The following is a 26,421-nucleotide window of genomic DNA, read 5'->3' on the forward strand; positions in this document are numbered from 1 at the left end:
TGACACAGGTCATTTTTATTTTGCATAAAAATCCGCCGTCTACCTATTACCATTTTGGACGCTTATAAAGGAGGAATGAATGAGGAAACTAACTGCACGCATAGAACCGTAACTCTCGCATAAAAGCAACCCGAGGAAGTCACAGAAAGGAGTGTAGACAATTTTTGGAACAAATTGTTTTATTTTATTCGTCGTTCGTGTGGTGGATTAGAGAACAATTGCAACGCCGAAGATTGTACAGGCTACATTTGCTAGTTTCTGTTGTCGAGGATCAGTGAGACGCTGAGGGTCGAGATCCCCTTTAGGTTGTTGAGTTTCCAGCAACGAGGATCTTACAGTTGGCATCGTGAGATGATTCGGTAGTATGGTTCTGGTTCGTTGAACGGTGCGTTGGGCGTTGCATTCGAGAACGTCACGACTACACTCTGAATTGTTAAAAAGTTGTTAATTAGTGATTAGGTTCAACATTTTCATTTAACTTTTGACATAAATCGTCTTAAACACTGTCCCAAAAACGCGCTTCCTCGAAAGGGCTGATTCCTGAGGTCATTCGAAGTAACTTTTTCCTTTACAAAAATGAGTGTAGCGTTGAAATTGGCCGAGCCGGAATCCGTCCGCTGTATTCGGTGCTCTGATTGGTCCGTGTTTTTCGTTAATAATTCGTTAACGAATCTGTGGAGAAGATTTTCGTAACGGAAAAAGTTACTTCAAATCACCTCAGAAATCATCCCTTACAAGGAAGTACAACTTTGGGAGACCCTGTATAAGGTAATTCCGGGAGAGATGCACCACATTTTGTTTTCGTAATTACCTAATTACAGATCAATAAATATAAATTAATTAAGGTGTAAGATGTTAACAAATAGTGTGGCAAAGAATAAGTGTCACTTTAAATTGTCGCTTTTTAATTAATTTAAAAAAAAGGATGCTTCATTTTTTATAAAAACGATTGCTTAGCATACTTACATACATGAATGGTGCGTCTCTCCCTAAATTGAGGAAGAAACGCACCTATACAAGAACAAGAACTAGTACAAAAAATGTGGTCAAAACACGATGAAAAGTCGTAAAAGATTTAAGTCGACACTATTTAAGTCGACACTGATAGTTTAAACCATACCATAAGAAGATAATAACATTTACACTTACAAAAATATTTCATCAGAAATTTGTTACACGTGAACATTATAATACACGTGTTCTTCGTTTTGAGATTATTTACAAATGTTAAAATGTTATAAATGATAACAGAAAAACCGTTGAGAATCGTCCAGTATTGCCACAATAAAAACTGGTGCATCTCACCCTATGGTTCGTCTCTCCCGGAATTACTCTAAACACTTGGAGCAAATTTAGAGCAAGAATTTCAAAATAAAAATTTAATAAGGCGTTTCACGTTTGTATGTTTTGTGCTTCGTAAATTTAGCGTTAGTCAGTCATGATTGAGGAAGAACAGCGCCGACGAAGACTATGTTTTACAGACTTACGAGCACGTTCGCTGTGCAGATTAGGAGGAGTTGAACAGTATGGTGCTGGGGGTCTTTTTCACGCAGACCTCGACGGTGTCGTCGTTGAAATACATCTTGCATTTGGCAGCGGTGGAACAGGGACACTCATCATCACCTGATCCATTGCAGCAAGGTACATTCTTTGGAACATCGCACACTTTTTTAACTTTATCGAAACAGAATTCCGTATCCTTTATGCTCGGGCACTTGATCAAACTCTTCGCTCCTTTCGTGCACTTATAGTACATATGACAGTTACTCTCGTGGGCTACTAACACTTCCTCGCCATCCCCTATATTTGCTGGACACTCTTCTGCCTCAGAGAGCGCTATCACAGCGGCTACAACCGCCAACAAGCATAACCCTGAAACTTAACAGATAAAGGACATTACAAGTGAATTAGTAGCACAAGATTTTCTATACAGTCAATCATACAATTGATGGCACACACTTTAAAGCAGAAGAACTTTTTTTATAAATTGACAGAAAAAGTGTTCAGTCTGAATTACGAAAAGAATAGTAAAAGTTGCTTTTCACTACTTTTTTATTTGGGCTCGTAACGAAACGTTAAAACGCGTGTGTCGTTGATTCACATCCGTTATACAGGGTGATCGGTAACTGGTGGTACAAGCGAAAAGGGGGTGATTCTATTATACATGGAAATATAAGTCGAAAATATAGAACAAAATTTTGTCATGTGTTTTCATTTTTTCATGTTTTCGAGAAAATCGACTTTGAATTTTCGCCAGGTACGCGTGCACTTGATTATGTCTCGTTATAACGGATCTTACTGTAGATCATTGTCTCGATTGAAGTTTATGTTGATAAACGCTTCCAGTGTCACGGAAATGTTTATTTTACCTATCTATTTAAAAGAGAAGATTATTGTTGCCTTTCATACATTAAAGCAACAGAATACGTTAGAAAGCGTTCATAGAAATTTAATTAGAAGAGCAGAATGATGTATTCGGCAGAATGGGCAACATTTTCACCAATTTCTGTAATACCAAACTTAATTTTTCGGTACGATAAAAACAAACTTAAACTGCGATAATGATCCATTGAGACAATAATCTACAGTGAGATCCGTTATAACGAGGCATGATCAAGTGCACGCGTACCCGACGAAAATTCAAAGTCGATTTTCTCGAAAATAAAGCCTTGCATGAAAAAATATTGTTTTATATTTTCGACTTATTTTTTCATGTAGAATCACCCCTTTTTCGTTTGTACCACCAGTTACCGAACACCCTGTATACATGCTGAAAATTTCATCGAAATTGTATTTCGTGTATTACGAGTCGCTTATTAATCATGACTGCACGTTGTAATCTCTCTTCCCCTGACCTCTTCCTGATTAAAATGAGCCCAAACACGGCACAATTTGAATCGTATTGGCTTGTTCAATGGACGATTTAGTAGAATCTCGATTATCCGAACCGATGGCACCTCAATTCTCCGTTATACGAATACAACATTCATTTGTACAAATCAACATAGACTCGACCTATCGAGTTGACTGTTCTATTATCCGACGACATATATTCCTCTAACTAGTACGGATAATGGAGGTTCTACTGTATCGCGAATTAAACAGGTGAACGTACTCCAAATTGTGCCGTGTTTGGTATCGTTTTAATCAGAAAAATGTCGCGAACGTGCTGGTAAAACCTCCATTAAAAAAAATGTACCCACTAGAAACAAAAGAGTTTTGCTACGTTAAGCAAAATATCTGATGAAATACATTCGCTTTCCAGTGGAACGTGAAGAGCTCTGCGCGATCTGATTATTGATTTCGTTGGACCGTCTTGAATAATTGTCTAACAGTGCGAGTACTTACGTTTCATGACGAATGACGATCTGTTTCCGTGATTTTGGTACAAGGTACGCGTCAGTGTTGCTGACTCGACGAACAACTGTAGATCCATATGCAAAAGTAATCATTTTTATACACTGTGAGACAGTCTTATCGGCGACCGGTTATGGGGATTTGTCAGATGGGAGTGACATATACGCAGTTTGGATAGATGTTCACACAAACCATCCGAACACGTGTGGTTTCTATTCATTAATCGAGCGAAAATCCATATGCCGGAAACGCTATTTGGACATGTTGTTTGTCTTTCCATTGTCTTCCAGATACTTAATAGATGCTCGGATCTCGGCACGATAACCAAGAACAATTTGCATACACGCGTGGTCCCACTATAGTGGATCTATCGTTGTGAATTGGTCGATCTCGAAATAAACGAAACCGTGTTGTATTTGAACATTCCTCACAGCGCAGTGTCCTCATTCTGCGTTTCTACCGATTCCGTCGATTTCTGTTCGTCAAGGAATCGGAATTACATTAATTTTGGGAACCGACAGGTATAATTCGATGGCAGTCGTTCTTCTTAATAGTCAACGGCGCAGGTGGTAGGCGGAAGACACCAACTTCGTTTGTTTATCTTTGAATAAGCTGCTACGATTCCAGCATCCTCTGCTTATCTTTTAATAGAGTGTTAATTAACCGGCGATTAAAAATAACTCGTGGAAATTTTTGAAACTTATATTTGCGTAGAGACTGTCAACGCAGGTGTTCAAAATGGCGACTTCAGGTACTTTTGTTCATGGTACAACGGAATCTTCATGTACCTTAAAATAGACTACGATCCTTAACAATATTGAACTGCTGCGGCCGTTAGTTGTTTGCAAGTATAAAAATGCAAGTTAAAATCACAAATGCGTAAGGAATGCTATAAAAATGTAAGAATAAGTTTATGGTCTTCTCGGTTAGGAACAATTGAAATCTCAGGGAGTTTTGAAACGTTCTCTGTAAATTTAAATCTCGACTTAAAGATATGGTTGGTGAATCAGATTTAATGTATTTCAGCCTAAACATTATCGTACCGATAAATATTATGAAACTTTTTGAAATGTTACATTTAAATGAGATATACATTCGCTTCGATTCGCCGTACTAAATTTATTGTCGAAAGCATCGTTGATGCCGCAACCACGAAAACAATATACATACCGAATACCCGAACAGTACATTAGTTATCCTCTACCGATTTCTTTTAATGTTACGTTGATAGATACGATCACGTGGATAAGTACATTCGTGGTATTTCGATTAAGTAATCACAAAAGCCGTTATCAGGCGATTGACACGAACATCTTTAAGTAAGACGATCTCGGAAGTTGATGCCACGAAGATGGCGGCTGCGCGCCGTAATCTCGGTAAAACGCGCGTCACGTGGTAATTGCTAATCTTCAGAAAGGATTCGAGCGTATGGCAGCGTCGAACAAGTTTTCATTTTTATTGGCCGACAGTCCAAAATATGAATATTAATGTATTGTTCGTACTAGTATTATTAACACTAGAACTGTCGAACCCATCAAAATGATGGATTTCAGACATTTTTTTTACAATTCGCGAAGTCATAGAAATAAATTCTTTAGTATACTTCTTCATTCAAGTACACGTTACCATAAAAATCCCATGAAATCGGAATAAATTCAATCCTGTTATTATTATAAACGAATATATGTACATCAGTCGCGTTTAGGGTTCGGTAGTTCTAGCGTTAAGCGAAAAAGTACATTTTTATTCAATCTCTCAACATTCACCTAGAATATTTTTTTATTTTGCTCTACTAAACTATTAACACTTGACAGCCCACGGCCAATCGCACGTTTGCGTTATTCTGTTAAACCTGAGCCCAGTCGCACACCATAACAGCGTTCTCTTGCCGCGACGGCATTCGTAATAGCTAGAACAGTCCGCTGGATTCGGCAGACGTACTATTCCTGGACAATCGAGAGGACAATCTGGAATTGTGGGAGCTTGAGTAGTGGAAGTAGTCGTGGGGGCTTGAGTAGTTGAAGTGGTCGTGGGGGCTTGAGTAGTTGAAGTGCTCGTGGGAGCTTGAGTAGTGGAAGTAGTCGTGGGGGCTTGAGTAGTTGAAGTGGTCGTGGGAGCTTGAGTAGTGGAAGTAGTCGTGGGGGTTTGAGTAGTTGAAGTGGTCGTGGGAGCTTGAGTAGTGGAAGTGGTCGTGGGAGCTTGAGTAGTGGAAGTAGTCGTGGGGGTTTGAGTAGTTGAAGTGGTCGTGGGAGCTTGAGTAGTGGAAGTAGTCGTGGGGGCTTGAGTAGTTGAAGTGGTCGTGGGAGCTTGAGTAGTGGAAGTAGTCGTGGGGGCTTGAGTAGTTGAAGTGGTCGTGGGAGCTTGAGTAGTGGAAGTAGTCGTGGGGGCTTGAGTAGTTGAAGTGGTCGTGGGAGCTTGAGTAGTGGAAGTAGTCGTGGGGGCTTGAGTAGTTGAAGTGGTCGTGGGAGCTTGAGTAGTGGAAGTAGTCGTGGGGGCTTGAGTAGTTGAAGTAGTCGTGGCGGGGGGCGGTATCGGTCTGACGCAATCGAAGTTCCTGGGATCGTCGCAGATCTGCTTGACATAATCAAATTCGAGTCCCTTCTTGCACTCCTTGTAAATAGCTTTACCGTCGATGCATTCGTAATACAAATCGCAGCGGCACGGGTGCGGTAGCCTAACAGTCACGTTCGGTTGCGCAGGTGGGCACTGGATAACATTGACTTTAGGGATCCAAAGTGATCCTCCAGAGATTTGGGGCTTGTGTCCAATTTTGCGGGCGCATCGCGGCGTGTACTGCCAAGTGCAGAGGCCTTTGACCTCGTCGAAGTACAGTCCTCCTCTACAGTGGCTTAGGGTCTTCTGGCCGTCCTTGCAACTGTAGTAAGAGCTGCAGTCTGTCTCGTGGGGCAACGTGGTCTCACCTTGCGCTGGGCAATTCCTCGCGGGCGGCTCCCAGCCCTCGCAACGACTGAAATCAGCTGCGTCCGATGAGACACAGCTACCGGAATCCTGATGGAACAACTCCCCCACGGGACATTCTCTTCGTACCCTCTCTCCGCGCGAGCATTCATAATACTCGCTGCAGATGCACTCATGCGGGAAACGTGTGGCAATCGTCGAGGATCCATCCGGCAGGCACACGTTTGGGATCGCGTCGGAGAACGCGCCGGTCGCCATCGCGATCACGGCTGCGGCCACGAACGCTGCTGAAATTATACGTCACCGTCACGTTCTGCACACTAACATTTGTTACCGCCGCAACCGGTCGTTTTGCAGGCCGTATGGTTTCAGGGAAATCAGCTTTGAAAACCTCTCCGAGAGTGCGTTCATATTGGTGCTGTGATAGATGATCAGTGAGAAGAGTAGAAGTGTATTATATTGTTTTGTAATGAAACTATTTACATTGAACCGAGCAGAGAAACGCTTACTAGATATATGTTAACACTTTGTATTTTTATACCACGTCTTCCAGAAATGGGAGACGGAATTATTTGTCTAGATTTATAAATGAATTTTTGCTGTGTCGAGAGTAGAAAATTTGGTTAGGATTTTTATTTATTTTGATTTCAATTTTTATTTCATCCAATATGTTTCTTTGATTTTATGGAATTTTTAAGGCTGCTAGGTTAGCATTCAAAGTGTCAAACGTTTATGAACATGACATAAAGAATTATTCAATAGCAACGGCAGTTTTAGACATGAACTAACAATAGACTATCGGGATCGCAACCCGATCATTTGTTTCGGAATTATTCTACAACTCAAGAATTTTAAACACCTTTTTGACAGAGAGCACTCATTGAGAATCATATTAATAGGTTTGCGAAATGTAAAAGCGAATGGACCTGTACTACTTCACTAACAATGCACTGAAAAAGAATATTTTTATGCCTCCGCAGTTCCGACGTATACGCGCGAGAGCAGTAAGTGGAATTGGCAAGTAATGATCAGACACGTTGACAGAACGTTGATGCGTTCCCTGTAAACGCGTGAAAGCAATGATCACAGTTAGGATAAAATAATATTCAAAGAATTAGGGATAGTATTGCGTAAATGTTAGTGAATAATTTTGCCTAAACTCGTTGTTAATACAACGTTAATAAGGCGTTCTAATTTTTAGCAACGGTGATAAGTAGACTGCGGACAGTGCAAAATAAAAATTGTATCTGATGGAAGACACGAAAGCCACTTGACAACTTCTTAGTGGATCCAAAGTAACGTATCGATACTCTTCGATTCTTTTAATCTTTCTATTATTTTAAATGACAGACGCTAATTTTACGCTTTTATGACAAAAATGTGTATATTAAACTTAAAATAGTATAAATATTACAATAAAATATTATAATAGTGTAAATATTATATTTTAGAATATCCATATATTATTTTGAGTTAATTTGAATTATTAAAAAGAAAAAGAAACTCCTGTTTGGCTCTCATTTCTTGCAATTATTACAGAAAATGTTTGCTTTGTATAAAGATCAGCAGTCTAGTGATAAGAAATGAAAAAGGGCTTGAGATAACTTCACGCCCTCGTTGCACCTAACAGATCGTGTAGGATGAAATTTCGCATTCTAAATCATTTGCAATTTGATGATGTAATGCAATGATGCAACGTTGCAATGTTAACAAGTCGTACTCACCAGTCATGTTCAGAGAGTAACGAGCCTAAGTCAAGCAGCAACACGCCGATTCAGATTAATTGACAAGAATCGCAAAATCATATATATTTCGCGGCTTTTATAAGCACATCAGCTTATCAAAAATTGCGACGTGGATATCATAACGGATAATCATCAATTCCTATGAAACGAATCATCCATGATTTAAACACAATAAATTCATTCGACATATTATTCTGAACTGTTCTTGAAGTACCTGCTGCCAACATTAAAAGAAACTTGTTTGCTGATAATGATTGTTATCATGGAAATGCCGAGGGTCTTCAATGATGGCACCGATTCGATTAAACCGAGAAATACAAATGGGAATATCTAATCAACACCGTTCGAGTACGATTAAACGCTGTTTTATTATTTTAGAGTTCGTTCGCTACATTACCATTGACAACATCGAACGAAACGTATACACTCGCTACTTACATCTAGAGACTGTAGCCATTCAAATCAAACATACATATACACAGATAATTACAATTTTAAATACACACAAATACTTTCATCAAACATTAAGTGTCCGCAAAGTCATCTCCCTTACACTCCGTTCGAAATTTATGTAACGAAATGTACCTTTTTGCAAGAGGGTACATTATTTAGATAATCACAAGCTCCTACTATCGGATTATAGACGAAACCTTGTAGGCAAGCCACAATGGCCTCCTCGCCGTCGACGCATTCGTAGTACAATCTACAATCAGTCTTGTGTGGCAATTTCACGGTGCCAGTACTTGGACATACGTTCCTAACCGTAGATTCGGTTGGTGGTACAGTGCTGGAAACTGGAACGGCTGCTGTTGGTGCAGGAGACGATGGTTCGTCTGTAGTTGATGCAGAGGACGATGGTTCCACACTGGTTGGAGCAGAAGACGATGACGGTTCAACCGTAGTTGGTGCAGAAGACGACGATGGCTCTACCGTGGTTGGTGCAGAAGAAGATGTTGGCTCTACCGTGGTTGGTGCACTTGAGGATGGTCCTTCTGTGGACGCTTCAGACGATGCTGGTACCTCTGGGGTTGCCTCAGATGATGATGGTTCGGTGCTAGCTTCAGATGATGATGGTTCCTCGGTGGTAGCTTCAGATGATGCTGGTTCCTCTGGAGTTGCCTCAGACGGTGATGGTTCCTCTGAAGTGGCCTCAGATGGTGTTGATTCCTCCGGGGTAGTTGCAGTCGATGCTGGTTCCTCAGTGGTAGCTTCAGACGGTGATGGTTCTTCTGGGGTAGTTTCAGTCGATGCTGGTTCCTCGGTGGTAGTTTCAGTCGATGCTGGTTCCTCGGTGGTAGCTTCAGATGATGCGGGTTCCTCGGTGGTAGCTTCAGATGATGCTGGTTCCTCTGGAGTTGCCTCAGACGGTGATGGTTCCTCCGGGGTAGTTTCAGTCGATGCTGGTTCCTCGGTGGTAGCTTCAGACGGTGATGGTTCTTCTGGGGTAGTTTCAGTCGATGCTGGTTCCTCGGTGGTAGTTTCAGTCGATGCTGGTTCCTCGGTGGTAGCTTCAGATGATGCGGGTTCCTCGGTGGTAGCTTCAGATGATGCTGGTTCCTCTGGAGTTGCCTCAGACGGTGATGGTTCCTCCGGGGTAGTTTCAGTCGATGCGGGTTCCTCGGTGGTAGCTTCAGATGATGCTGGTTCCTCTGGCGTTGCCTCAGATGGTGATGGTTCCTCCGGGGTAGTTTCAGTCGATGCTGGTTCCTCGGTGGTAGCTTCAGATGATGCGGGTTCCTCGGTGGTAGCTTCAGATGATGCTGGTTCCTCTGGAGTTGCCTCAGACGGTGATGGTTCCTCCGGGGTAGTTTCAGTCGATGCTGGTTCCTCGGTGGTAGCTTCAGATGATGCTGGTTCCTCTGGCGTTGCCTCAGACGGTGATGGTTCCTCCGGGGTAGTTTCAGTCGATGCTGGTTCCTCGGTGGTAGCTTCAGATGATGCGGGTTCCTCGGTGGTAGCTTCAGATGATGCTGGTTCCTCTGGAGTTGCCTCAGACGGTGATGGTTCCTCCGGGGTAGTTTCAGTCGATGCTGGTTCCTCGGTGGTAGCTTCAGATGATGCTGGTTCCTCTGGCGTTGCCTCAGATGGTGATGGTTCCTCCGGGGTAGTTTCAGTCGATGCTGGTTCCTCGGTGGTAGCTTCAGATGATGCGGGTTCCTCGGTGGTAGCTTCAGATGATGCTGGTTCCTCTGGAGTTGCCTCAGACGGTGATGGTTCCTCCGGGGTAGTTTCAGTCGATGCTGGTTCCTCGGTGGTAGCTTCAGATGATGCTGGTTCCTCTGGCGTTGCCTCAGACGGTGATGGTTCCTCCGGGGTAGTTTCAGTCGATGCTGGTTCCTCGGTGGTAGCTTCAGATGATGCGGGTTCCTCGGTGGTAGCTTCAGATGATGCTGGTTCCTCTGGCGTTGCCTCAGACGGTGATGGTTCCTCCGGGGTAGTTTCAGTCGATGCTGGTTCCTCGGTGGTAGCTTCAGATGATGCTGGTTCCTCTGGCGTTGCCTCAGACGGTGATGGTTCCTCCGGGGTAGTTTCAGTCGATGCTGGTTCCTCGGTGGTAGCTTCAGATGATGCGGGTTCCTCGGTGGTAGCTTCAGATGATGCTGGTTCCTCTGGCGTTGCCTCAGACGGTGATGGTTCCTCCGGGGTAGTTTCAGTCGATGCTGGTTCCTCGGTGGTAGCTTCAGACGATGCTGGTTCCTCTGAAGTTGTCTCAGATGGTGTTGATTCCTCCGGGGTAGCTTCAGATGATGCTGGTTCCTCTGGTGTGGCTTCAGACGACGATGGATCAATTGATGCATGGCAATTAGGGACATACATCGGTAAGTCGCACTTGTGTAATTCGGTGTTATAACAAAGTTGTTCGCGATCTGCAAACCATGGGCAACTCATTTCTTTTTTGTGTCCATATCTGCATATGTAATACTTGTGGTTGTCTGACTCGTGTGGGACGAGTGCACCATCCGACTTATGTCTGCATTCCGAATAAATGGATCTTCCTTCGGACAGGAGTACCAATGTGGCACAGAGTGCCAATAAGTACAATCCTGAAACGTGTACGATAAATTTAATCAGTTGCATTCGACAGTACCATTATTTACTAATTTCCTGTCTCTTTATCGCTTCTTCTTTACTGTTACATCACTACTTTTTACATTTAACATGATTGTATGTCATAAATGTTCGGCTGGTATGTTCTCCATGGAATAAACAAGTAGGCATAGCATCGACGAAATTATTTACAAGCGTTAAAGAGAATGCAAATACTATTTCACCGAATTTTATATTTCGTTTTATCGACTCGGCGCTATCAGCATTCGGAAAACGATCAATTTCATTACTGTTAAGCCCTGAACGACAGGCCAGTTATCTAATTGTTCAATTGATGATGTTTAAATTTGACTTATGGGTTTATTTAGCAATTCACTTTATTCACTTTATTCATTCGCTTTATTTAATCGTTAGAATCTGAGTAACTGTACGACAATATTGATACCACGGATCAAAATAGACCCGGGCACCGCTGTCGGACGGTTACAGAGATCGGAGAAAAAGTTTGCCGTGTGGAAGTTATTCCCTATTTTCGCAATATCGAGCAATGAACCTCGTGTACTCACCTCTCATAGTTTGTCACTTTTAAAATCTCCGAACGCAGCGCAAATTGTTGTAGTTTCGATCGCCAACTACTGTATAGTTTTCGCCTTCGCATCCACTTTTATAAGCCTCCAGAAATCTTATCGATCATAGTGCGGTACTTAACGGCGTCTCATCAATCGGCGATTATCCGTGAAGATCTTGTTGTCTAGCACTATACTCTGTCCTGATAAAAACTGTATATTAATTGCATAATCCACAATCAGCTTTGTTACAGTTCTGTCGCCCGTAACGGAACGATTCAAGACAAAGATTTCGCCGAGAGAAACATTGATAGCTTGTTTTCCGGTTGCTCCATTTAAATTATAGAGACACTTGCGGAATTTTGAATCACAGTTAGCGAAAGCCTACGGGAACGGGGCAGTAACTCGGAAGAGATTACGAATTCGATTCGCTGGATCTCATCGATTAATTATCCCATGTGTTGCATAAGTATATCGAGCACTGGAACATTGCAAACATTGGTTTGAGAATTTTTATCGAAACACGTTGTAATTTTCCTACGAGCAATACGTGTCCGGTGAGCGTCGTACGAAGTTGATCGGTATCATTTTCGACTATCAACTGTTACCGATTATGAAGCAACTTTTATCGGATAAACTACCACCATTAGCTTCGCGATAATAGTCACCACGATGTACAAATGTTCTGCGAGATCATTTTCGATTTCTGCGTCATGTTGTTTCGATTCCTTGCGTCAGCGGAAGAGGTAAGGACCCAGGTAAAAACGCATTGTTGAAAGGTTTCCGCATACCTGCTCGAAGAGTATAAAGTCTGCAAGAGGGCGGCACTTAGGTATTTCGGAATATTCTTCTTATTGTTATAGCTCGCCTGGGGGTGTTTCCGATATAGTTTTCGTCGTACGATCTGTTAGGCTAGCAGGTCCTCTTGTACAGACCGGCATTTGACGCAATGCTGATAACAACGAAAAGCCATCAAAGTCTATCAGCGATATTATTGTTCCATATGATTGTTTAGGACAATTATTCGCGCAGAAATTACATCTTAAGTCGCTGCTATTTATCACGTAAATTACAGGTCCGTAGACTTTCATACAAAATAAAACAGAAATGCGTGTCTTCTCTTTATAATTTTAGTAAATTAAAACTAACGTGTCTCTACGTTCCTCGAATTGTTTAGCTATTATAGTTTAGCTAAATCCACAGTCCGCTCTAGTTCGACAGCAGAAATTATACATGAAGGAAATTGATAATTTCGTAGTTCCATTTCGATTAGAAAATTTGGTTGGTCTCGTTGAAAATCTAGTTACACCGACGACTTTTGAAGTGGCTCCCAGTTTCATTGTCACGTGTGCAATAATCGCCTGTATAATTAAGACGTGGCAGTTTGCAACATCGGAACATGTAATTAAAACGGAGTAATTAAAACGGAGTAATTAAAACACGTTCAACTGTATATATATAATAATATATATATCATATTATTGACGACGAATTCACGGCAAAGCGTGCCCGAAAAAGTAGTCAAAGAGCGTGTATTCGTTTTCGAGGAATATCAATATCGGCCATCACTCCGATAAGCACCTGTTCGAGATTATAGTGCGATAAATTCTCGAGTGTCATTATCGCGGAAACGAAGCATACGATTTTGCACGAGGTGAAAATTCGTTTCCGATTGCGTCATAATTAACGTGTCTGGTTAAACCATCGGAGAAAAAAAAAATTGGAATTAGATTATTTTTCGGATGAAATACAACCTACAACCACGCTCAACATCTTTATTCGTTCATTTTATTAAAAAAAAAAAATAAAAAATCCTATACAGTGCACGCTGCAAATAATATTTACATAGAAATATAAAAAATCGATCTTGCTGTTCGATGCGTTACTCGATGGCCTCGAAAAAATTTTGTCGAATTTTATCAAAATATCTTTGTACGGCCACATCCTTACCGAACAATATTTCTCTCTAACCGCAGGTATCGAAACAAGAATTACAAACGTCGCCATCACGCCATTTACAAGAGCGCTCGATCTTAATTGAGAGAAGATTCGATCTTCACCGTTGTACAGACGCGTTACGCCTACTTTTTCGCGATAAGAAAAATGCACAAGCATCGTCCAAAGTACAGTGAATTAATTGGAGGAAAAAAACTAAATGTTCGCGTGCTGCGGTTACTTTGATCGGCCAGAAAAAAGAAAGAAGACAGAGACTCTCACTAGACAAGAATGCTTATCGCCAATACCGATACTCAGATACCGGTGATAGTGTGGAGATAGTAAATTGTCGAGCACGCACAGACTTTAATAATATATTATTGTAAACAATCTAGTAGAGGATGATGTAAGCTGTATTATTGTTCGATTGCGGATGTTATGCATTATGAAACGGTAGAAAGTCTGAAAAAATTAGGGGATATACTATTTTCCACTTTTCAAAATTATTAGAATTTACTATAGTATGTTCTAAGGAGTATTATTATTATTTATTAGTACCATGGGTCATATAGGAATTGATAAAACAACGTGTCTCTGAAAAGTTAACTATTGGTTTCTAAAAAATGAATTTTATTTTTCAATTGACACAATTACATCTTAATTATGAGTAAAGCTGAAGGTTCCTCGAAGAGTAAAGGCAATGTTCCATTTGCAAGTTTGCATCACCGTGGTCCTATTGATCAACGTTGCAAATTAAAACATATATTAAATGCTAATTATAAGCAAATTATATGCTGTTAAGACAGCTTCTAGTAAAGAAGTAATTACTAGTTTGAATGAGTATCTTCTGAATGTGCTGTGCGTATTCATTATTTTTAATGTATTTTTTTATTTTAATTGGATTTTTGAAAATGTTGATGGTTGAAAAAGAAGAAGTTGTTCTATTACTTCATAATAAAGTTTATTTCGATTTTTTTTTGTAGTGTATTTCTATTTCATGTAAGTTGTCGTACCTATTGTATAGTTGTTGTCATATCTGCTGTATTTATATTTTCGAGGTGATATTAATATCAAAATTGGCCGCAGTATAGTATTGGTGATGAATGATTAGTATAACGTGTATATTGGCAATAGGAGATTTATAGCGTATTGGGGAATAACTGAGGATAGAACGAGTCGACAATCCATCGTTTTGGGTGTGGAATGATAAAGCGGTAATTGTACAAGACACTCGGATTTTAATAAAAACTCTTACAAACAGAAAATTTTTATTTGGCTCTTATGTCTTGTCATTGACAGAAACACTGTTTATTTCGCATAAAGATTCGTAGTCTAATTGTTATCAATAATCTAGTAGATCGTCCTCCCTAAAGGTAGACCTGAAGTCGGAGGTAAAATTCAGTGAACTCCCATTTAGAAACTTAAAAAAAAAATGAAAACTTACCATCGGTTGACATTCTGAAGAAAAAAGTAAAGATCCCGATTTCTAACTTTTTTATCTGTGCCTAAAATGAAAATGTCAAACACGTCTTTCGTGGATTTAAGTTGTACATACGCACAAAGTATGAATCATCAAAAATGGCAAGAATTCAAAGATTCTCGCATCTTTCGATGCCTATAGTTTTCTTGTAATCCTTGCGCGTGTGTACAACTCACTTAGATCTATAAAAGGCATATCTTAAAAAGTTAAAAATCGTGACCTTCATGTTTCTCTTCGAAATACCGAGCGTTAACAATTTCAAAGAAATTTTCTTTACACATTACCCGGTAAACCTTTTAAAAAAAAAAAAGACTCAAGTGGTTCGGTAAAATTTGAGAAGAAGTTATCAGTTTGTCCAGGATGTTCACTTAATCGTGCCCCTGACTGCAGCAGCCTAGTTCTACGTAGCAGTGCCTCCGCCCGAGAAGTCTCGGTGTCGATGCAAGGAGGTTAGTGGAGCCAGTACGACAGGGTCTGGCTGAAGGACGCGGTCTTCTGAGCGTGTTCTTTGTGGCACTTGGCATATTCAGGTAGGGTGCAATTCAGCGTCACCTCGTCGAAGTTCTTCCCGGGGGGACAGGTTCCGACTTCTTTTTCCCCTTTATTGTTGCAGATGTAATACATGTTGCATTGGCACTCGTGAGGGACCACCTTGCCAAATGGGCACCCGGGTATTTCACACTTGACATTTGACGCCAGGTCGCACATATCGGTGTCCTTGTTGTAGCCGAGGCCTGTTGCACATTTGATCGACACCTTCCTGCCGTTCTGGCACTCGTAGTACCTGTCAGAAATTTGTTCGTCGCTTGTAATGCAAACCGATGCGAGTCAACGCGGGCTACACTCTGTCCCACGTGGGAGGACAGGTAAAAGTTCTCGAAGAACGAAATTTGCGTATTCTTTTTTTCATGTTGAAAGGGTGAAAACAACTCTTAAAGTTGGGAAACGTCAACGACCTCGACACTTCTTTCGCTACCTATCTTTGTTTTTAAGGTATAAATTTTACTAAGGTAGGTAACTCTAAATATTATACCGTGTTCTACGACTTTAACACTTTGAACGCCCAACTAGAAACCCCAAAAATTCCATGAAATCAAAGTAAGTTATTTAATGAAATAAAAATTGCAAAAAATTAAATGTATGATACCGAGTAATCCTCCAACTTTCTTGCGTGTTACAGATCCTAATCAAGTTTAGTACAATGAATATATCAACGTAAAAAATCATTTTAAAACCTGCACAAATAATTCCGTCACCCAAATATGGGTGACGCGGCGCCGAACGTGTTAAATAGCAAATTGTATAAAATTCATTTGACTATCTATAAGTAAATTACAAGATTGTGACCTAAGAATTACTGTTCTCACCCTTTCAACACGTAGAACAGGCATTCGGCTGTATGTAGCGTGACCAGATCGAGGAGATTGGAGTGGAAATAGTGGGGAGATGCTATAGTCAGAACCCGAGTGACGTCACGATGGTATAGTGTAGTTTGATCGAAATCGCGACCGTCGCGACTTGTGCTAAGGGTGGGGATCCTATCAGGATTCTACAGTATCAGAGTCGCCGGATCAGGGGCAAAGGTTTCTCTCTCTCTCTCTCTCTCTCTCTCTCTCTCTCTCACTCTCTCTCACTCTCTCTCTCTCTCTCTCATGTGATCGGACCGTGGCGAAAGCGTGGAGGAATAGATTTTAATCTGGCGACTCTGTACGGCACCGACCGTGTCGCCACTGGTTACCCCCTCTACTAGTACATTTATGGGACAGTTCTCGGAACGTGACGTCATTCATTGTCTTGGAGGGAATTTTTGCGAAATCACTGGGCTGTATACCTTCGACTTTCCTGAAGAATAAATTGTCGCTAACGTACCATTCGCAGTTCTGATGCGGGAAGCGCACTGTGCCACAGTCGATGGGTGGACAATCTTCGTTATTGCTTTTGCCATCTTTGCATTGAACGTTCTCCTTCCGGTCGCACAACAGTGTCTTCTCGTTGTAGTAGTGGTTCTCAAGGCACTTGCGATTCTCCACGTTGCCGTTGATACACTCGTAATACCTGTTAGAAATGTTTCATGGACTGATCAGAAATTGATTCCTTCGACTAGTGGTAGCCAAAATTTGATTCGGATAACACGAATAAGGGTAACAAATCAAATTTTATTCGGAGCCATCGAATGAGCATTCGATCGAAGAAGAATTCATTTTAATAAGAAGATATTCGGATAAAAATTTATTCATTTTGTATGTATATTCAATTAATCCATGATATTCAATTTTTATCCTCTTGTTACGTATAGAGGCTGTTACTAACTGATGAGTAATTCGTACACTTACTATATCGCTGCTGTATTTATGTGGTATTGTATTATGACGTGAATCGACTGAATGTACATTTATGTTGTACATACACGTCCGTGTTGGTTATGTTGTCATACATAAGGGCAAAGTCAACTAGTCATAAACAAAACGTCGCCATCATAATACCTAGTAAGAATGGGACTTATTGTGAGCATACCTGGCTGAATGTATCCGCATAAAGACGCTTAGGAAATTTAAGTAGATTCGACATTAATAAACAATTACTCGTATTGTCATCCGAATAATTTTGCAATCGATATTCGAATCAAACATTCGAATAAATGTTAAATAAGTAATTATTCTACGAATAAAATATTCGACCGAAAAAAATTGATTCAAATAACTGTTTTCGATAAATTCCTATTCGAATGATGCTCACTCTTCCTTGGACCAATGACCTTTGACGCTGTTAGGGAGGGTAGATAACATGCAAGCAGGAATTACACTGATCATGAGGAACTTGGTATGTCTGATCGACCTTCTTATCTCTTATCTCGATCTTCGACAATTTCTTATCGGCATGTATATCTCGATTTTATGCGTGTATGGCAAACATGGGGAATTGTAACTTGAAACAGCAGAAAGAGTAAATAAATTGAAGAGTATCAATATACAATATTTTACTTTCGAACTACTCAAATTATTCACGACAGAAAATCAATTCGAAGTGGCTCCCGTTTCTCGCAATAAACTAATGCAGACAATTTTTATTTTCCATAAAGATCCGCAGTCTATTGATCACCCTCGCGTCAGCGGTGGAAAAGCGACAGTTTGTCCAGTCGTTTGCGACAAAGTCAAGCTGTCTGAACATCCTTGAACGGGCTAATTCCTCAGAACATTTCAAGTAACTTCTTCCTTTAGGAAAATGTTCTCCACTGCTTTGTTTCCGAGTTATTAACAAAAAAAAAAAAAAAAAAACACGGACCAATCGGAGCACGGCTACAGTGAACGTATTCCGGCTTGGCGACAGCTCACGCTGAGCGTGGCGTTGGGATTGGCCTAGCCGGGCTTCGTCCGCTGTACTTGCGTTCCGATTGGTTCGTGTTTTTCGTTAATAACTCCTTAACAGATCCGAGGAGAACATTTTCGCAAAGGAAAAAGTTACTCACAATTACCTGAGGAATCACCCCGTTCGAGGAAGCACAACATTTTTACAACAGCACGTACAGGGATCTGTGACGAATCGGATAGTTGCTCTCTGGTAGCAAGTGGGTAAGAGGGAAGGAGGTGCAGTCACAAATAAATAAATAACGTACCGGTTGCAATCCTTCCAATTCGGCTTCCTCGAACTTTCCCAGTCTTCACAGGTTACCGGCGGCGGGGTGACATCGCCGCTGCTGCAGTTACCCTGGTCCCAGGGCACGCAGAGCAGCTTCACATTGTCGAAAATCAAACGCGCCGGACATTTGCGGGTCGTCTTCACGCCGTTCTCGCATGTATAGTACTCGTAGCAGGTATCATCGGAGGGAAACGTACCGTCCTTGGGACAGAGTGTTGGCTTCCCATTACACCTTGTATCCTCCGCGGACCTGCAAGTCAGCAGGTCCGCGTCGAACAACTGGCCGCCTGGACACTCCTGCTGCGTCAACTTACCGTCTTTGCATTCGTAGTAGTACTGGCAAAGACAGTGGTGCGGATAGCGCACCACCTCGCCGGACCCCGAAGGAGGGCACTGATTCTGATCTGGTTTGGGGCGACACGTCAGGGTCGGCTGATCAAGCTCCTCGTTATCCTTGCAAGACACCCACACTACCGTCCCGTTTTGACATTGATAGTACCCGTGGCCGTCCGCAGGGTTCATCCACTTATGATCGTCCTCGGGTGATTTGCATGCCCGGTCGCGTATGCAAGTGCAGTTGTCCCACCTACCGCAATATGTGTGGCCATCGACGAAACAAAGTTGCTTGCCAGTCGTGTCCTCAAGGCAAGGGAACTCGAACGGCTTGCCCATGTAACACCTGTAGTATTTCGTGCAGTCAAACTGATTCGGCAGGTACCACAGCCCGTCGTCGGGACACACTTGCGGGACATCGCCGCTAACAACCGCGGCCATCGCCGCGACCGCGGCCAGGTACACGAACTCTGCAAAATCAGAACGATATGGTAGCTCCCCGATTGTCGGGTGCGGTGAACCTGCGTACAAAATGGCAGCCCGTCTACTCGAAATAATGGCCGGAGCCTCGAGCAACGAGGCTCGATGCCCTTATTTCTCGTGCAACTTCGAACCGTCTTATTCTCGATTCTGCCCAGCTTGTTTGGAATGTTCGTGCAACGCTAACCCATGCTGGAACGACTAATCGATCGCGAGCTCTATTTGGGCCAACTCAAGGACTCCCAAGGGTGCACCTGACGAACAGCTACCCGCCCTTCGCGAATACCTCGGAAACTAAGCGAGACCACTAGCATACGAAGGGAAGAGTTGCTCGAAGGTAGGTAGCTGTTCTGCAGGTTCACCAGTAAGTAAATACTGTAGATCACTCGAGTACTTCACAATTGAGCTCATTTCAAAGGTCGAGGCCTCTATCATTCATTTTTCTCTAAGATATTCTTGCCGAAGACACGTCCGTTCCCCGTTTTTTCACGACTGAATTCTCCATTAACTTGAAGATTTGAGCTTCGAAAGACCCCCTAAAACTTGATCTACGATTTCTTTTCTAACCGTTTTATGGAACAAATTTGAGGAACAAGCTCGGTCGTGTAATGCGTTCGACAGTGTACATTATTGTAAAGTCGAGGGTACATCTTAGGTTATAAATCGACCAAGAAAAATCGTACATCTAGTTTAAGGGCGGTCGTTGCAAAGGGAAATCTGATTTCTGATAAAAATGGATAGATGAAATAGAGAACGGTGAATATATTTAAAGAGATTGAAGATACTGTCGCATTGATTCCAACCCATTAAAATGCTTAAAAAAATAAGTGAATGTCTATACAGGGTGGGGCGGAAATGGGATGATTCTACGTGTAAAAATAAAATCTAAAAAAAGGAATATGATTTTTACGAGAAAATCGAGTTTAAAAATTCGTGGGATTCGCGTGTTTCGGTATATGCAGAAAGTCGAATTGGTTGATCGATTTTCTCGAAAACGTATCTTCGGACAAAAATGTGTATAAAATTTTTCCATATTTTTTCAAATTCAGAACCACCCTCTGCCTGGTGGTACTACAATTTCCGGTCACCCTATATAGTCCCCGTGTATTGGGATTAATTCAGACGATGTTTATTTCGCTTAAATATCCGCGGTCTAGTCATGAGAAAAATTGTTCAATGTTTTCACAGGCGTTGTTGAACTATTTTGTAGGCAACAACTTGGAAAGTCGAGGAAGAAATCGAATGAGCGAATTCGACCCACGCGAACGCTCTTCTGGTCCGCCGTACGACGGTGGGAGCTTAAAAGTTTGTCTCACCTCTCATTGACGCGAACAAGTTTTGGTCCGTTGCTGCGGCAATCGTTGCACGGTTACGCCGATTATGTTCACTGGTGCGATTTGGGGGTCACTCACCGACTTTTATAAGCGGAGTACCTTATCGGTTAATATGTTAAAACCATTTATCGTATCTGATACGGCCTTTTCGTGACAACGCCCCACCGATTCCTACTTTACGTACTCTCACAGAATGCAGCTCGAACAGCTCACACTATTGGTATGCAGACCGGTCACAATTCGAGATTTCGGTTCCACTTATCTTTCGGTTCGACAATTTTTCGGTAAGACACGCCATAGTGGAACATCTACGACGGCCAACTTCGGGGCGTGATCCTGATTAAACATGTAACGGCCATTATGGTACTCCAACGATAATGGATTAATAAATTGATACATAATCAGACGTTTTCAGTATTAATCGCGATCAAGATAATAAAAATATTATTCATTATAATTACGCAAGCCTCAAAGTTCACACGTCAGATTGTACATAAATCACTCGAATCCACCGGAAACAGGGTATTACCTTGGAAACTACTCGGATTATTATATATATAAGATCCTATCGTGTTTCACCCTGTAGCTGTCAGCATATTTTCAGCACAAATATAATTTATATATATATATATAATATATATATAACAACCGATAATTGTTTATTTATGACAATATAGTGTATGACAATATATATATATATATATATATATATATATATATACATATATATATATATATAAATTATATTTGTGCTGAAAATATGCTGACAGCTACAGGGTGAAACACGATAGGATCTTTCAACACCAGAAGATATGCAACAGAGAATTGTAGGGGCATGCTCAGCTATCAGTGCAGAGGTCATAGAAAATGCCTGAACACTCTTTTATTCGTCGTCTACGCGAATACATTGCAGCTAACGGACACCATTTTGAACATTGCTTAGATTAAAGTAAAAGTTATGTTATAATACTTATCGAATTTGTCTTGAAATCCTCTAACACTCTAACAGATAGGTATAGAAAAATTATAGGTGTATTTATAAAAAATTGAAGATGACCTTGAAATTTGCTGTAATCACTTGAAAGCTCTCATGAAACCATGTTATGTCTGACAACAATTTTTCGATCGGACTGCTAATAACAGAATAATCTCTATTGTCACGATTCGTGGTTCACCCTGTATAGACTCGAAATTATACCGACAACATTATACACAATTATAGTCCACACATGCATCGAAAGTTAAGTATCTTTTTTATGGCCTATACCTACTAAGCTTGTGCCTCCCTTAAAAGAATAAGGACCACATGTTCTTAAGGGACCTGGTCATAGAGTGGGGAAGAACCTCTCGTCATATACCCTACAACCGTTCAAGGCCGTGTTTCATTTAACTTTCGAGCGATTTCGTTAGTGTTGTGAGTCATCGAGTGTTGTGAACTGAGGACTTTTGACAGCGTTAGTCCACATCGTTATAGCACGTCGTTATACACACATTATTTAGACAAGTAAATAGTTTCATAGCTATCATTTGTTACAGTTAGCGTTTTGCTTATGCCCTTCTGCTATATTTGTTTCATTTCTATAATTTTTTTTTATTTTTATATATACATATATATATTATATATATATATATATATATATATTTATTATATATTTATATATGATTATATATTATTGTATATAACAATAATAATAATAATAATATTATATATTATTATATATAACAATAATAATAATAATATCATATATTATTATACATTTATTTTATATATTTATATTTATATATGTTTATATATATATACATATCTATATACAGGGTGAGTCACCAAACGTTAGCACCTCAAATATCTTTGTTGTTTCTAAAGATACGTAAAATATGGTAAGAACAAAGTTGAATGGTACAATGGGGCTGACACGATGCCATACAAAATTTTGTTTTTATGTCATTTTTTTGGAGATACCGAGGTCACCTTGACTTTTTTAAATGGAACCACCCTTTTTTAAACACCTACAATGATAGTCCCTTTCATTAGGAATTCAGTGACTATAATTAGTCCAAGGTCATTCAAGGTCAAGGACAGAAAAAACGTATAACGTACGTTTCCCACGTTCTTGTGGGAAATATTGTGTCGATAAAGTTCAAATGGCAGGCTAACAATTCGTCTAAACCTATTATTCAAAGATAAATTACGGTGTCGTGATTTCTAAAAAAAAAAAAACGTAATTATTTTCGAGTGCTGTTTTCATACCGGTGAAACGATAAAAAAGACGATAAATATATCTATTATCTAAGTCGATAGCTTAGCTTGAAATGACGATGCGTTGCTAACTACAAGATTTCAATCAATTTTTTTATGTAAAGTAAAAATATTCCTCGTCGATTGTGGGAAGCAGAAGTTCAAGAAAAATTAATTTCATGTAACATATTTCTGGTAACATTTAATGTCATCTCGAATGCAACGGGTTGCACCACAAACGGCAAAACGTACGGTGACCATGTTCTCTTGGAGAAAATAAATGACAAGTCAGGTACTGTCCCATGTTTAACCCTTCAGAGACGACATCAACACGTCACACTGACTCGAACAAATATTTAAAAATTGATCACGCGAGGTCAAATGTGGGCGCGAGTGTATATGCGAGTGTACTTATATGTTACACTCTCGTACTTATACAATCGCATATACACTCGCGCTCACATTTGACCTCGCGTGATCAATTTTTAAATATTTGTTCGAGTTGTTTGTTACACTCTCATACTTTATCATTTAATTTCTAGGATTTGAAGGTCAAGGTCAATTTTGCGGGGAGTTTTTTTCGGGGAATTTCCACCAAATCGTAGGTGTAGAATCACGCTATGGTGGCCGTGACATATAATTTTTTGACACCCTGTACAGAAGACTAAATTTGTTTCTTTATGATGTTATTGGGTTTTATAAAAATGTTATTTGAATAAAGCTTTAGATTTTATAACGCAAACGTGCGACGTGAACATTTTCTTTACTGCGCGCTCCAATACCTGTCGTCCACAGTGACGCTCGCCCGTCGAGCGCCCCCGTCCGCAAAGGGTTAACTATCTTTCCTGCAGCCTTTCCATACCTTCCCCCTCCTTCCACCCCCATATTTCCACTCCATGACTCATCACCGACCAAACTAGCTCGTAATCCTTTTGTAGATATTCACCTTTTTGCAAATTATCTCTATTTCTGGTTTTATTCCCCCTTTTGCTAATCAAATTCACCTTTTTATTACATGAAATCCACCCTTTCCAACTTTTTCGACAAATTTGTTTTCTTAAGCTACTTTAACCAAAAAATATCTGATATAAAGTTATTATTCCGAGAGAACATTTTTATTGCATGTATGCAAGTGCAAGTAACTGCGGATAAAATCACAACAAAACGATAGAATGATGTGTTACTTCACTTCTTAGTCATCCACGAGATGTATTCGATTCACAAAACGGTGTTAATTTCGAATTGGGGGAGTCCGGGGACTCCCGGACATTTTAATTTCTCTGATTGATAAACGGGGTACAGGGGCCACGCCCCTGTTGCTCCCCCCCCCCCTTGATTCCACCAGTTCGTTTTCAGCAAGTCAGAAATTTGAATCGCGTAATTACTTGCCGGTCACCAGAGATTGCTCGCAGTTTCACATAACCAGATAACATCAATCAGATGATACAGCCTAGGCTGGCGACGCGCGCTTGTTAGGTCTAACTACGAACCATAGGACGCGCATTATCCGTTCGGGTCAATGTCGCATTATCTTTCTGAGGCTACGACGCATGATCGATAATGTTAAAGTAATTCTTACTTTTTAAGAAAACTCGCCATCTGGCAAAAAGGAAAGTTTTGCTATGTCCAAATGGTCAGGATGGCAGGACTTGGGAAATACCCAAGGACAAGGTTTTTATGACAAGCAGGTAAAAAGCCTAGACTGGTCAAAACGCTAGGACACCAAGGCAGTCAGTCTCAGCAAAGGAACTGAACCGTGCGGAAATGGTTTAAGCAGACCGAATACTGTAATTCTTTTTCTAAATATATCCATTCAATCTTTTTCTGTTACACATCTCCACGCGTCTCTTTCTATTCAAACCAATCCTTTAACAGGTTATGGGCCCAGATCCGCGAAGTGTCTGATAGAAACGTGAAATAAGTGATATAGTGCAACGTAAAGTAAATAAAAAGTAGTGTGACGAACAATATAGAAAATATGGAATCAAAAAGTGTGAAAATCGAGAAGTTGCGTGGTAAAGACAACTGGCTCCAGTGGCGTTTTGTTATGCGTACACTTTTGGAGGAAGATGACGACGTAATCGCCGTGTGTGACGGTACGTTGATTCATCTAGCAGCAAATTCAGATGCTGACAACAAACGATTCCAGAAGGCAGATAAAACTGCAAGAAGATTGATTGTCACAGCAGTAGAAAAGAAGCCACTAGATTTACTTCTAAGTTGCACAACAGCGTATGAAATGTGGAAGAAATTGAATGCAGTATACGACATGAAGTCAGACGAAAATTTAGACATGGTTCAGAAGCAGTTCTTTAACTTTAAGTGGGAAGAATCTGAAAGTGTAGCTCAGAACTTATCAAAATTGGAGCAGTTAGCAGCGAAAATGAAAGCCCATGGAGGTGACGTTGGAAAAAAATTCTAATCACTCGAATCTTAACGACACTACCAAGAAAATTCAATCATTTCCATAGTGCGTGGGATTCTGTGGACGAGAAAAAGAAAACTTTGGACAGCCTTACTACTAGACTAATAACGGAAGAGTCTAGATGGGATGAATACGAAGAGCATCAAGATACGTCAGTAGCACTGGTAACAAGGGGTAATAACTACAAAGGAGATCCAAAGAAATCGACAAGCTGTTTTAACTGTGGAAAACCCGGACATTTAAAGAAAGATTGCTTTAGATGTTTCATATGTAAAAGGAAAGGCCACACGAGCAAAAATTGTTTCCAAAATAATCGGAAGGACAATAACAAAGGGAATTGGAAATCTAAAAATCAAGATCTACATGGAGATAACGAGACAACACACAAACTAGGCCTACTAGGAAGTAGTACAACGTCAGCGGAGAACGACGATATATGGATCATCGACTCAGGAGCATCAGAGCACATGACAGGTCGACAAGAATGGTTCAGTGTCCTCGAGAAATACGACGAAAAGGTAAAGATCGAAATTGGCAACGGAAAATTTATGTATGCGTGCGGAAGAGGAAAGGTAGAAATAGAGACTTTTGTTAACGGCAAATGGCTACCAGCAACAATGCACGGTGTTTTGTACGTACCGGAAATGAGAAGAAACTTATTCTCGGTTAAATTTGTTGAAAAAAGGGAATAGATTTTAGTATTTCGAAACTAGGAAAAGAATGCATGTTTGTAAAAAATGGGGAAATAATCGCGAAAGGGTCAGATATGGGAAATCTGTATAAACTAGATATGCGCATTGTAGTACCGCTAGTTTGTAATTTAGGAAACAAAATAGAGTCAAAATCGGACACGCTGCAAGTATGGCATGAGAGGCTTTGTCATCAAAACGTTAGACACGTAAGAGAATTCCTAAAGAATTTAAATTT

At 40.7% G+C, this 26,421-nt stretch overlaps 2 protein-coding genes across 2 annotated transcripts; both read right to left on the reverse strand.

Annotated features, from left to right (window-relative positions):
• Positions 1 to 1,507: 1,507 nt before the first annotated feature.
• LOC143354079 (uncharacterized) lies at positions 1,508 to 11,715 on the reverse strand. The gene is made up of 5 exons (XM_076787857.1): positions 11,636 to 11,715; positions 8,598 to 11,065; positions 8,001 to 8,025; positions 5,274 to 6,563; positions 1,508 to 1,848 (listed from the first exon to the last, which is right to left on the reverse strand). Exons 1-5 carry the CDS (start codon positions 11,640 to 11,642, stop codon positions 1,508 to 1,510), a joined length of 4,131 nt encoding a protein of 1,376 aa, XP_076643972.1. The 5' UTR covers positions 11,643 to 11,715.
• Positions 11,716 to 15,481: 3,766 nt separating this feature from the next.
• Positions 15,482 to 20,874, reverse strand: LOC143356517 (peritrophin-48). The gene is made up of 4 exons (XM_076792276.1): positions 20,816 to 20,874; positions 18,664 to 19,489; positions 16,920 to 17,105; positions 15,482 to 15,834 (listed from the first exon to the last, which is right to left on the reverse strand). The coding sequence occupies exons 1-4, from the start codon at positions 20,820 to 20,822 to the stop codon at positions 15,501 to 15,503; spliced, it is 1,353 nt and encodes a 450-aa protein (XP_076648391.1). The 5' UTR covers positions 20,823 to 20,874; the 3' UTR covers positions 15,482 to 15,500.
• Between the last annotated feature and the right edge of the window lie 5,547 nt (positions 20,875 to 26,421).

Source organism: Halictus rubicundus, chromosome 1 (assembly GCF_050948215.1).
Source record: "Halictus rubicundus isolate RS-2024b chromosome 1, iyHalRubi1_principal, whole genome shotgun sequence".
NCBI classification, from domain to species: Eukaryota; Metazoa; Arthropoda; class Insecta; order Hymenoptera; family Halictidae; genus Halictus; species Halictus rubicundus.

Excerpts from the sequence above, each read along its gene's own strand:
- LOC143354079 (XM_076787857.1), bottom strand. Across the intron at positions 8,026-8,597 it reads CTTGCAAAAAGGTACATTTC|GCTCGTTACTCTCTGAACAT; the intron begins GTTACATAAATT and ends TGCTTGACTTAG. Across the intron at positions 6,564-8,000 it reads TTACTCTCTGAACATGACTG|CAGCGTTCGTGGCCGCAGCC; the intron begins GTGAGTACGACT and ends GTATAATTTCAG.
- LOC143356517 (XM_076792276.1), bottom strand. Across the intron at positions 17,106-18,663 it reads AATTGGAAGGATTGCAACCG|GTATTACGAGTGTATCAACG; the intron begins GTACGTTATTTA and ends CATTTCTAACAG. Across the intron at positions 15,835-16,919 it reads CCGCATCAGAACTGCGAATG|GTACTACGAGTGCCAGAACG; the intron begins GTACGTTAGCGA and ends AATTTCTGACAG.